The sequence below is a fragment of the Sycon ciliatum genome, chromosome 10 (assembly GCF_964019385.1).
Source record: "Sycon ciliatum chromosome 10, ocSycCili1.1, whole genome shotgun sequence".
Lineage (NCBI taxonomy): Eukaryota > Metazoa > Porifera > Calcarea > Leucosolenida > Sycettidae > Sycon > Sycon ciliatum.
The window spans coordinates 21,995,170-22,008,220 of record NC_088652.1 but is presented as its reverse complement, the minus strand read 5'-3'; the positions used below and the strand labels follow the sequence as shown (position 1 = coordinate 22,008,220).

The 13,051-nt window shown below is 48.8% G+C and overlaps 1 protein-coding gene across 1 annotated transcript; it reads left to right on the top strand.

Annotated features, from left to right (window-relative positions):
- Positions 1–5,820: 5,820 nt before the first annotated feature.
- LOC135826741 (guanine nucleotide-binding protein-like 1) lies at positions 5,821–8,359 on the top strand. The gene is given in 4 exon segments (XM_065339342.1): positions 5,821–6,199; positions 6,202–6,788; positions 6,848–7,227; positions 7,339–8,359. Coding segments are annotated over 4 exon segments (1,632 nt in total). The 3' UTR covers positions 7,625–8,359.
- Positions 8,360–13,051: the final 4,692 nt, after the last annotated feature.

Here is a 13,051-nt window from a genome sequence, read left to right as displayed (position 1 = left end):
CTCTACAGCTGCGGCCGTCCTTCCTGCAACTACACTGTGCGCAGGTACCGCTGCCGTTACACCGGCAACACTGGGAACTCTGCATCCGGCGTTGTTTGCCGAGAACAAGCCGGCCGTGAGCACGCGCAAAAAACAGACGTCAAAAGTTTGCAACCATCCACACAGATCTACAACTCAACCGATCCCCACCGGTACTACTACTAGGCGGTAGTAAACAATCAGCGCCACTCGTGTACGCTAGGCGATAAGTGCAGGGCGCGCTTACTTGTAGCACGGTAGGTCTACATGGTGTACGTAGATCTACAAGTACGTAGATCTACTACGTAGGACAATGTGGCCAAGTGCACATGCACGCGTGGCGCTATGCTGAAACCTCTTGTACGGGCAAACAAAATAAAAAAGTGGCACTATAATCAATTATAGCAATAAAAACTGCTTTATCGCAGTTTTCTAAAAAAAAAGTCATTGTGTTCTAGTCCATGGACCCGGTCTAAAAAGTAAGAAATTAACGAAATGTGATAGCCGAAAATTAAAATTTCACACGAAACCTCACAATAATCACAACACTGGAAATGCAGCTTTCAACACTAAACTTGTACTGCACCAACAATTGGCAACATGCATGCATAGGAAAGAGGATCACGAGGGGAAAAGGTCTTCTACATGTAGCTTTTTATTCTGTGTGTGATTATTGTGAGTTTTTTTGTGAAATTTTAATTTTCGGCTATCACATCTCGTTAATTTCATACTTTTTAGACGGGGTCCATGGACTAGAACACAATAACTTTTTTTTTAGAAAACTGCGATAAAGCAGTTTTTATTGCTATAATTTCTTTTGTTTTTTTCTGTCACCTATCAATGGAATGCCCTACATGTATATCAATATGTAAACGATGGCCTTCACATCATATCAATACCGTATTATACGCATTGATGTGCAAGCCTTTTCTTGCAGAAAATGGCACTAGCATAATGCAATTGCATGTTCTTCTGCGGGGAAACATGACATGTGAGTAGTGGTCTGGTGGTCGTGATACTTTTTTATACGGAGGTCATTCTGTGCATGTTGCAGCTTGCTGTTGCAGAATTTTATTATTATTATTATTATTATTATTATGAAATGACCCAAAGGCAATGTGCCTATCGAGGGGTTCATTTGATTGAAAGAACAGTAGATGTAGATGTATGTACAAAGAGAAGTAGGGATTGATGAGGAGAGAAATGGGGAAAATCAATCATGACTCTAGGGAGGTTCTGCTCTACGTTTTGGGAACACGACGCAAAGAATCACTCGAACTTTTTTCGCGTTCCCGTAACGTGAAGAAATGCTGTTCTGCTCTACGTTTCACCTAGAGAAGTCACGTGGAATGTGTACTGGGAATTTCCCCTTCCATATTTGGCGGTTTTCTGCATTCAGTTGATCGATACCCAGCAAATCCGTACGCATTTTCTCTGCGCGTGCCACAATGTAGAGAACCTCATCTCCGCGTAGAAATCTGAAGCCAAGACACGCGAAGCCGTAGACTCTAACCCAGACACCTGCTCTCTACGTGATTTCTACATGTAGCAGAACCTCTCTTCTGTCATAAAATTGTCTTGCCTTTCAGATATTTCAGATCTCCCCACCCTCGATCAGATTTATTTGAGAAATGAAGCCAGGTGCGTGTCGCAGATGTTTTTGTTGATTCTGTGTTTATAATGGTTTATAATCATGTGTTATCGTGATAAGGTCATCCTGCATCATATTGCACTGAAATGGTAATCCTGTTGATGTTGATACAACTTTTGGAAGTAGTTCAATGACTTCAAACTGTTAGTCCACGATTTTCTAAAACAACACAGCAAAGGAGGAACAATAAACATGTATTAAAATGTAAACAAATACATTCCTGAGTCCGACACCTCGTTCCAACAATTACACTGATCCTGAGGATAAAAGGGGCAAGGCTATGGTTGGAGGTACTGAGAGATAAACAAGGCACTCCACAATAATAATATATAATCTTACACATCTTTTGGTGAGTATGAGTGATATCCAGTCGAACCTCTTTAGGACGAACACCAAGGGACCGATGGTATTAATTATTCTGTTAGTTTGTCTTAACCTATTTTATAACCAGTGAATACAATTATTTCTCCAATAGAAATACGAATAGATTTCTTCTACAGCGAAAGATTCTAAGCCACACCGACTCATTGACTCGTCTGGTATGAAACAAATGAGTCACTAGAGAGGTTCTGCAAAAGGAAAATGCGTACAAACTTTCGCACGAAGTTTCGCAACTTTGGACGCGAAACTTGCAGGGAACGCGAAATGAACTGTCGTAGGAAATTTCGTGAGATCAGGTCATGGCGTACGTGCACTTGGCCAGCGCCAACTACGAAAATGTGCAGAACGCAAAGTTCGTGCAAAAATTCATACACACTTTCGCAAGGACTGTCGCGAAGCTTCGTTCAAATTTTTGTTTCGCAGAACATCTCTACTGAACCTTTTTTTAGCAACATGACGGTAACTGAAACAGCAACAGAGAAAGTACGATACATGCACTCCACACTCTTGCAGGTACTACAAACAGATTGCAGATCGTAATTCTTGCTTTGGCGGCACGAAACTGTATGTGGGGCAGTGCAATCTCGGCGGTACTCGCAAATCAAAAGGGTGAGCATAATAAGCAAATGAATCGAAGGAAACCGGTCAACTCAGAGATAATCTGTCATCGAGTATTCCGTAAAAGGAGGCCTCGGCAGCGGAAAAGCTAAATTTAGAAAAGAGATCCTGTCAGCTTTTCCATTATTAATTGCATTCCGCCCAAAATCAGCACACTTTTCGTGAATGAAAGAGTCAACACAAGCAAATGAATCAAAGGGAACTGGTCAACTCACCTGTCATTGAGTAATATTCCGCGAAAGGAGGTCGCAGCAGCGCCGAAACGAAATAAGCCAGGCCAGGAGACGAAATATCCGAAACAGCTCATGCAAGAAGCAGTTCCAAAGAAGGAAGTTCCTCGTGCATGCACATCCGAAAAGGCAACAACAGAAAGTCTGCAATACACACGCATGCGGCCAGCCTGCCGCGCGATGCACGATGGTAGGAGCCATGGAGTAGCTCCCTGGTCCAGGGCCAGGTACCGAGCATCTTACGTAGAAACTTACGTAGCTATGTAGACAACGTGTCTGAATAGCGGTGTCGTTAGGTAGCGCCATGTGAACACAATAATAGAAAAGCTGACAGGATCGCTTTTCTAAATCAGCGCCACTCGAATACGCGTAGGCGATAAGTGCAGGGCGCTGACGTGGTATACCGGTACCAACTGTACCATGCGTGGTACATGGTGTACGTGTACGTACTACGTTGGCTAGGATCAATGCAATGTGGACAAGTGCACGTGGCGCTGCGCTGAATCCTCTTCTTGACGTCTTGTATGGGCAAGCAAAATAAAAACGTGGCGCTGTGCTTGGCGCCGCGTAGGCTTCACGAGAAAAGCATAAAAGCTCAAGCAACAATTAAAAGCATTAATTTATCACTCCCTCAGTATTGACTCACATCGATTTTTGTCACACCTAAGCAGTCAAATATTCCTGCATATGTCACTCCTTAGGGCTATATTGACTGCTTATATTAATATTTGACTGCTAAGGCCGTGGTCACACATGAAAAGCTTGCACCGCTTTTGCGGAGGCGGAAAGCGGAAGTACCGCAGCCGCTTTGGAGGACCACACGATGCAGCGGTCACACATACATGTAGACTACTGTGCTCCTCAACGCTCCGCTTTGGCGGAGAGAATGCCAATTCAGCACGTCCTATGAAATTTTAGATGTTCTTGTCCGAGTTGAAGCGACCTTCGCTTGTACAAGTAGAGCTATCGTGGATCGCTGACAGGCTGCTGAATGTCTCAAGTACACTCCTGGATTTGGGGCGCATTCACTGCGGCCCAGTACAGGTGTATTTGAATATTGCTAGTTTGGTTTACATCAATATCAAATTCAAATAGCTGTATAGCAGGGTGTCGTTGCCTCCTTCTTGTCCGAGTTGAAGCGACCTTCGCTTGTACAAGTAGAGCTATCGTGGATCGCTGACAGGCTGCTGAATGTCTCATGTCAAGTACACTCGTGGATTTGGGGCACATTCACTGCGGCCCAGCACGGGTGTATTTGAATATTAGTTTAGTTTACATCAATATCAAATTCAAATAGTTTTATAGCAGGGTGTCGTTGCCTCCTCCATGATCCATCATCGACCCAGCGACTGCGTGGATGCCTGCAGCTGCAGTGAGGGTGTGGCAGAGTACTCTACTACTCCCTGGTTGCAGTCCTAGTGTTGCATACTCTGGTGGACCTATTGCTTGGAGAGAGAAGGAGAGAGTTGGAGATCGTCCGTGATCGGGGCCAATGACTCGTTGGGAGACGGATTCGGAGTTATTCCCTCACCAACTATCCACTCATAACGATGCAGTATTGCTCGCGAGATCTCCAGAACGTACAGTTCATTGGCAAAGAAGAACAATATGAAAACTGAATACCAAACGGCAACCAAACAACACCAGAACTCAGTGCAGAAGTAGCACACCAAACTCCAAAGCCATCACCATGCAGGTTCTGCCAGAGCGGATCCGCGAAAGCGGAGGGTCCGCTCGCATTTTTTGGGGGTAGCGAAATCCAAACTTTCCGCCAAAGCGTAACTTACGCCTCCGCCGTTGCCTCTCCGCCGTTGCCGAGGCAACGGCGGAAGCGTAAGTTACGCTTTGGCGGAACCGCCAAAAAAAGTGCATGTGTGACCGGGGCCTTAGCTAATTAGGGGTTGCGCAGTGGAATGTATGCGTGTTAAAACAAAATGGCGTCACGATTTATTGAAAGTGGTATAGTTGGTGGTACGAGTGTTCAAACCCATTTGACCTTCATACTGTTCGTCTTCTTTTTGACATGCTCTCTTTCCATCGTCCTTAGCTTTTGTTTGTTGAGAGCTGTTTTGGCTTTCTCCTATACCTCTGGGGGATGCCAAGTGATGGTTTTGAGAGGCTGGTGATGGCTGTGAGCGAGAGTTTGCCGATCGGCGTCGTCCTCGCTATAGCGATGAAAATACTAGTTACTGCGCACCTGGCAGATATCACAACACGTCGGAGCGTCCAGGAGCAAAGGAATCTTGGGTTTTCACTGGAATCTAGTTCCTCCAGCATCGTGTAGCCCACCGTCGGTGAATGGCGGTCTAGAAAGGTCGAACCTGGTCTTCTGCAGCATCTCGCAGTCCTGCGAGGCACACTGAATACGCCTGTCATGTATTCTACAAATAAAAATCACGAAGTAGTGGACTTTACAGTGATGAGTCTATCCTGTATGCTGCAAAAGACGCAGGAAATGTGAAGTGCAGCATTGTCACTGCATGAGTAGGTGGTGGTGCAACGGATGTGCAATCATAAAACCGGGATTCATCAGGTGATCGTTCTGGAATTTGAAATACGGACTATTTGTCGTGATAAATCTAATATTGACTTCGTACTTGGTCAGGAAAGGAAATAAAAACCACGTAAAAGACCTCGGCTTCGCCTCGGTCTTTTACTCGGCTTTTATTTCCTATATTGACCTCGTACTCAGTCAATATTAGATACTGATTCAGTTTTCAATCGCGATATTGAGTGCGTTTCAATCTGGTAGTTGTGTTATATAACTCTTTGTTTCTGAACGCAGACCTCTAGAACCAGGAGACAGAGTGCTATATTGTCGGTTCAAGGTGAAAGAAGAATTTTGCTTTCTGGATTCTCGCCTCCAGTTCTGGTGGATTGTGGTGCTTTCCAGGCAATCTGCATTTACTGACATTGTTGAAAATGCCTCAACACAGTCGTCGAAAACCGTTCAGTGGCAAGCAGAAGAGAGCCCAGCTCCAGCGAAACCGAGATGTGCAGCGATTCCGAGAGGACGACGAGGAGCCTGCCAAAGAGAAGCTGGAGATACGCTCAGACTCGCCATCTGACTCAGATAAAGATGAAGAAACACTGGTCACGTCTGAAAGGGCAATGATCGTAGATAAATTTGAGCCCAAGTTCGAAGAAGGCGGTGCCGTGGCTGAGACAAGGCGTCAAGACAGATACAAACTGATGTTTGCCCAAGAAAGTGCCAGTGAAATTGAGGAGGGCAAGCGGGAGTCGCGTCAGCCATTGCAAACCCTGGCAGAAAAAGACTTGGAAGTGTCCTATGAAGATATATATGTATGGAGCACATCGACATGCCTGTTCGTCCCACCTGGCAATACAGCCTGAGCAAGCAGCAGCTGGAAGCTAAGGAGCAGCGCTACTTCAATGAGTACATTGACCAGCTCATGGCTGATACACACAACCATCCGCTAAGCTACTTTGAGCGGAACCTGGAGTATTGGCGGCAGCTGTGGCGTGTGCTGGAGATGTCGAATGTAATAGTGATTATCGCCGATGCACGCCATCCCATCCTGCACTTCCCACCATCCCTGTACTGCCATGTCGTACATGAACTGAACAAAACGCTCGTGCTAGTGCTGAACAAGATAGACTTGGTGCCGGCGAGTGTGGTACTGGCGTGGCGCGAGTACTTCTATGGACTGTTCCCGCAACTTCACGTCGTCCTCTACACGGCTCGCCCAGGGAACCAGAGCAGCAGCCAGCGCTCCGACGCCAAGGGTCTGATGTCGCACGCCCAGTGCGGCGCTAAGCGGCGCATGATATGCGTACAAGGTGCCTGTCAGCTTATCCGCGCCCTGGCCAATGTGGTGGCCGATCACAGTATGCTGTCCGGTTGGACGGATAAACTCTCAAAGTTTGAAGTGTGCGACGATGCTGGAATAACAGCAGCATCAGTGCACGAAGAGACAGTACGTCATAGCGGCGTCGTAAGCATACCGCAGACTCCAGCAACGGTACCAACGGTGGCAATGAAGCTACGGCAGCGGCAACAGCATCCTCACCGCTGTCCTTCATTACAATAGGTCTGGTCGGCCATCCCAACGTGGGTAAGGCCTCCATTCTCAATAGCCTGATTGGCAAGAAAGTTGTAAGTGCGTCGCGCACACCCGGCCACACGAAGCACTTTCAGACGCACTTCCTCACACCGCACATCCGCCTGTGCGACTCACCTGGCCTAGCCTTTCCGTCACATGTTGAAAAACAGCTACAGATCCTGTCCGGAATGTACCCAATTTCCCAAGTGCGTGAGCCGTATACATCCGTCGGCTATCTGGCGGCGCGCCTGGGATGTAATTTGCTGTACCGACTGGGACTGGCCAAGAAAACAAGTGAAACATGCCCGACTGTTCCTCCACAATCCGATGCATGCGTCGACAGTTCAACAAACCCGCCGTGCAACGGCCACGCTAGTTCAAGCTCACTTCGTTGTGACGGCCACACCTGGTCCGCGTGGGACGTCTGCGAGAAGTGGGCGGAGGAAAGGGGTTTCCATACCGCAAAGGGCGCCCGTCCCGATACCTACCGTGCCGCGAATCATATTCTGCGCCTGGCGACAGATGGCAGAATAGCACTGTTCGTACGACCGCCGAAGTACACTGAAGACTTAACGAAATGGATGTGCCATCCCGAACTAAAGAGCGTTGTTGCAGTCCAACTGGAGGGCTTGGACCATGATGAGTTGAGGCCAGAGCCTTAACCTGTTGGCACAGCTTAGTGCTAGCAGCAACTCCAGTGCTGCCGCATCGTCAGCAGATGATAGTTCCTGTCGTTGGGTAGCGTCACGTGCGGCCGCAGCCTCTCCGGCCACCCGCAATCCGTTTGCCGGATTGGCCGTGGCGGATAGTGAATCTCGTGAGAAGTGACACGGACTGTGTTTGTTTGAGGTGCTGTCGCTCCAAGCTACATCTCACTATGTTACATTTCACCCTGTGGCTGAATCACCCAAATGTTTTATCTTATCTGCCCCCCCCCACACACAAACACACATACACACACACACACGCTCTCTCTATCTCTCTCTCTTATCAAGTTAGTTACTCACTATTGCGTTTGTGTGACTCTGGCTCCGAGACTTGTGGTCGGATGACCCTCACACACCACACACGCACCCCATCCGCAATAGTGCCCACTGTTCCCCCCCCCCCCAGCCCCTTGGCTTCTGTCGATGCCAAAGTTGAGAGCTAGACAACATCACCGGTGTTCTTGATTGCAATGTGCACTGTTTTAACGTTTTTAATCAATCATCAGTTTCATCTTTTAAACCTTTTTATACTTCTCATTGTGCCTCTACTCCCTGCTGGCAGTACTGCTCTCTCCCTGGCTTACTGTTGCTGCATACCCCGCTCTGACCAGCGATCATAATAATTATTATTATGCCAACTTGACCTGAGTATTTATCTGCTTGACCTGATTTTTGACCTGATTATTTATCTGCTTTTTTAAAATCTTTTTAACTTTCAGGCATAAAAAGCATGTTGCAGAGGGCTCATTGTTCATAATTTTTGATTTATTGAACGGTGCATATTTACTGGTGATACATGTACTTCTAAGTACTTTTCTTTCACCTGAACAAGTGTGTTGTGTAGGAAGTAACACAATACCTAATATGTCATATTAGGGGCCGTCCCTGAATGTCCAACTTTTTTCTCCAAACAAATTATTTTTGTTTGGACCCAACCCCCCTCCCCCTGAGAACGTAAACAATGTTGACACAATACATGCAAAAGTCGCAATTGAGTCACTGCTCCTATGGCCGTGTACATGTATCAATGTTTTCTGAAATGAAATTGGTCAACCCTGCCCCCTCCCACCCCATAACGAAATTATTTCGTTTTGTGAAAAACTTTGATATTAAATACCATTATGTCTCACCGTCCAGGAGCGACACTGACTCACGCTGCAATCTGGTGTTCACGAGGTGTTTGTCGCGCTGGAACCGGAGCGTATCTGTAAGTTTGTATCCCTGGTGATGTTTGTGCCTGGAGAGCACTATATAAGTAGTGCTCTTCAGGCACAATCTTCCTCAGCCTACTCAAGCTCAACTGATGAGGGGTGAATTCCCCGAAACACTGTTTATTGAGCAGGGAGTGGTGCTTTCTTGCAGGTTTGCCTAGTCGAAGGTTCGATGGACTCAAAAGCCATATATATAACAAAGTGCTTACTCTGAAGTGCTAACTCTAACGAGTTAACGAGGATAAATCTGTCGTTCAAATAGAAATCGTTATACACAAATCCATACACATACTGTCCTATTGAGTGTTGAGAATGAGTGATAATCGTTACCTTTGGTACACGTAAACTAGTCAATTTTGGGAAATCGTTATATATGCGCCTCGTTAGAATAATGGCTTTTACAGTAGTAACAGGCTCACCTTTGCTGCATCTCACATGTGCACACCGCTTCACACGGTCATCTACTGTATCACCATGGTAATTTCTGTTGCACTTTGCTGCTTGCTTAACAAAACGCAGAAGACACACCGAATTTCCAGGTAATCACCATGGTGATACGGTACTTTAGCTTGAACCTATTGTATGACGGGTTTTCTTCGATTCATAATGACCCAGGGAGTAACTAACAGTTAGCAACGCAATTCTTCTGAGGTGTAAAGTGACTTCAGGAATATGTTGCAGAAAACTGCGATGCATGCTGATTATTTACTGTGCCCTATTGTGCACCATATACCTGGTGGGGTACTCAGGGATGAAGTAGATGCACACAAGTACCGTGCATCACGGCACAGGTTAGGTTCGCAACTAGCTGCTACAGTGTACTTGTGGTCCGAACTTGCACGCGATTTAAAGAGAAAATTTACACAAACTCCAACCTTGGTCCCTTGATATTCCCGCCCTTTCCCACACTCCTTTGGCCTTTGATGAGCTCATTTATGGACAAGCAAAAGGCAACGTCTGACAGCGGAGAATGAGACAGGGGCGGCGCGGGTGGGAACACACTGTCACATTCTCCGCCTTCACCTCCTAGTGTAACCTGAATTCCACGTCAGACCTTTCAGGTCCTAGCGGAATTCCTAATTAGACTTCGGAGGCTCCGGCTACGAATGTGACAGTGTGATGTTTAAAGAAAAGACCTCACATGAGTAGCAAGGTATGAAATTAATGGCTAATGTATGTTGCCGTCGACACTACACTCTGTCAAGAGAAAGAAGCTGGAAGGAAACAGCATGTTGTAACCGCTGAGGACAGATTCACTTTTTCAAATCAATATGAAACAAATTCAACTGTTGTGTTCCACACAAGCAAAGCAACGACATGGATAGTGAAATAATCAGGGAGCAGGCATGATCACTATGAGAAACCATGCATAGAAATCGGAACAACAGTCCGCACTTGTAGAAGACTCCTCACCCAGTGCTAACCGTCAAGACGGCTTGGCCAAAAGAAGCTTGGCTGTGCGGTCGGTAATAGTGGCGGATGAATGTGTTGGGCCGTGACCAGTCAGCTGTCGCCAACACATCCGCCAATGACACCCCGGCTTGCCGTGCAGCGCTAGTGGAGGCACTCCGCGTAGAATGGGCTGAGAAGTCACTTTCAACACCCGCTGCTTGGAGCAGTGTTGTCACCCATCTGGCGACAGTTGAGGTCGAGACTGGCTGAAACGGTCGGCGAGTGGACACAACGAGAGCACTATGCGCTGGTCTAGTGCGGATGGACTTAGTCACATCTAGATAGGCTTTGATGCATTCCACTGGGCACAGGATCGGGTCAGCCGGCAGACCTGGCACAAAGAACTTCCGCGGGCCGCCAGAGCGTTGTGTTTTGGTGACGTGAGTCAGCTCAAACTCGACACCATCTGCCAGGAAGCGCATTGCGCGGATATCCAAGTGACAGATTTCACTTACTCTTGCTGCCTTAGCCAGTGCGAGCAGCATGCACAGCTTGCAGGACTTGCAGGTGCGACAGGGTCAAAGCAGTATTCGGGCCCAATGACCGAATGTATTCTAGAACAGTGGCCTCGTCCCACGTACGTGAATAGCGAGGCAATGGCGGTCGTTGATTGTAGATACCACGCATAACCCGGACGACGCTAGGCGATTGTCCGACGGGTACATTATCGTGGAGTGGCGGTACGGTGGATGACACCGCCGAACGGTACACGTTCAGGGTACGGTATTGCTTGCCTGCCTCATACTGTGTCGCTAGAAAGTTGGCTAATTGAGTAGGGTCCGCCGATACGGGATCCACACGTCGTTCGCAACACCAGCCCACCCACTGTCGCCATGCTGACTGATACGATGCGTTGGTGCTAGTTCGCCAGGAGGAGAGCCAGAGAGTGACAGCTCCCTGCGAAAGGCCTCGCAGCGAGGCTGCTTCCCGGAGATACTCCATACGGTCAGTCGTAGGCGTTGTGCCTGCGGATGGACTTGTCCCTGTGGGTCCAGAACGTCTGACGACACTAGTCGTAGCGGAGCACTGCAGGACATTCGGAGCAGCTGAGGGTAATAAGCCTGTGACTGCCAGGCTGGAGCCACCACGATTACCCGTCGAATGTCGTGTTGCCGGATGTAGCGAAGACACCGGGTGAGCAGGCTGAATGGCGGAAAGGCATAAGCATTCTCCCATAGCTCTGGAGGGGTGGAGAAGGCATCCACTGATTCTGCCTCTGGATCTGGACGCCAGCTCAGGTAGCGGGGCAGGCGAGTATTGTGGCTGGCCGCAAACAGATCTACACTCAGCGGGCCGAATGTCTGTTGGATGGTAGTAAACACATCGTACGGGAGCATCCAGTCGCCCGTCTCCTCCACGTAACGGGACAGATAGTCTGCTGTGTGATTCAGGGCTCCTAGCATATGAACCGCTTCCAGCTCCAGGTGTCGGGCTGCAGCCCACTCCAGCACCTGAATCGCAAGCGTACACAGACGCCGAGAATGAGTGCCTCCCTGATGATTGAGGTATGCCACGGTGGTCGTGTTGTCGATTTCCAACCGGATGGTTTGGTTGGACGCGTTGCGGAGCAGGCTTTTCAAACCTAACCATACCGCGATCAGCTCTTTCCAGTTGATGTGGTGCGCAGCTTCGGACTCGTACCATGGCCCCCGGCATGCGCCGTATCCACAGCAGCACCCCATCCTACATTGGACGCATCTGAGCTCATGGTGACCGAGGGTGGGTCTCTGTGCATGGGTATCGGGCACCCCGCCGTCGTTATCCACCAACGCAGGTCGCTGCAGGCCCATTCGTCCAACTGTTGGGTCTCGAGACGGTGTGCCAGAGCCTCGTTCAGCGGGAACTGCAGTCCCCGGACATGAAGCATAGCGAGGTGTACTGCAGGGCGCGCTGCAACCATCTTGCCTGTCATTGAACGCAGTTCGGCGAGGGTAGCAAATCCCTTGTTGCGTAGGCGACGGCACTCGGAGCGAATCTTGTCCAGCTTGTCGCGAGGCAAGGAAAATTCCATGCGCACCAAGTTCACTTCGACTCCGAGAAACGTCAGGATCTGCGTCGGCTCCATGATAGATTTCTGGCGGTTGACTATAAAGCCCAGTCGTTCTAGGAGGCCTGCCACAAACTGGATCTGCTGCGCCACTAGAGCAGGGGAGTGTGCTATCAACAGCCAGTCGTCCAGATAGACAACGATGAGCAGACCCATTGCACGGAGCCACGCTGCTACAGGACGAAGTACCTTGGTGAACGTGCGGGGTGACTCCGACAGACCGAACGGGAGGCAAGTGTACTGCCATACCTGGTCGTTCCACATGAACTGGAGGAGGCGTCGGCTGTGAATGTGCACCGGTACCGAGTAAAAGGCGTCCTTCAGATCGAGTTTCGCCAACCACCAGTTCGGCTGAACTAGCTCGGGTACGACTGCCAACGTTTCCATCTTGAAATGGGAGTTGTCCACAAACTCGTTCAGCGCTTTGAGGTTGAACACTAGCCTCCATCGACCACCGCTCTTGGGTACCATGAAGTGCGTGCTCTTGAATGTCGCGTCTCGCACTGTAGTGGGCTCGATGCCCCCCGCTGCTGCCATGTTGGACAGGGCCTCCTGCAGAGCAACCTGCTCCGCCTGAGCCAGGTGCATCTGTCTCGGAGCATGCCGCTGATGAGGGCGAGCCAGCAGTGGGATGCGCAGGCCATGCCGGACGGTACTGCGAACCCATGGGTC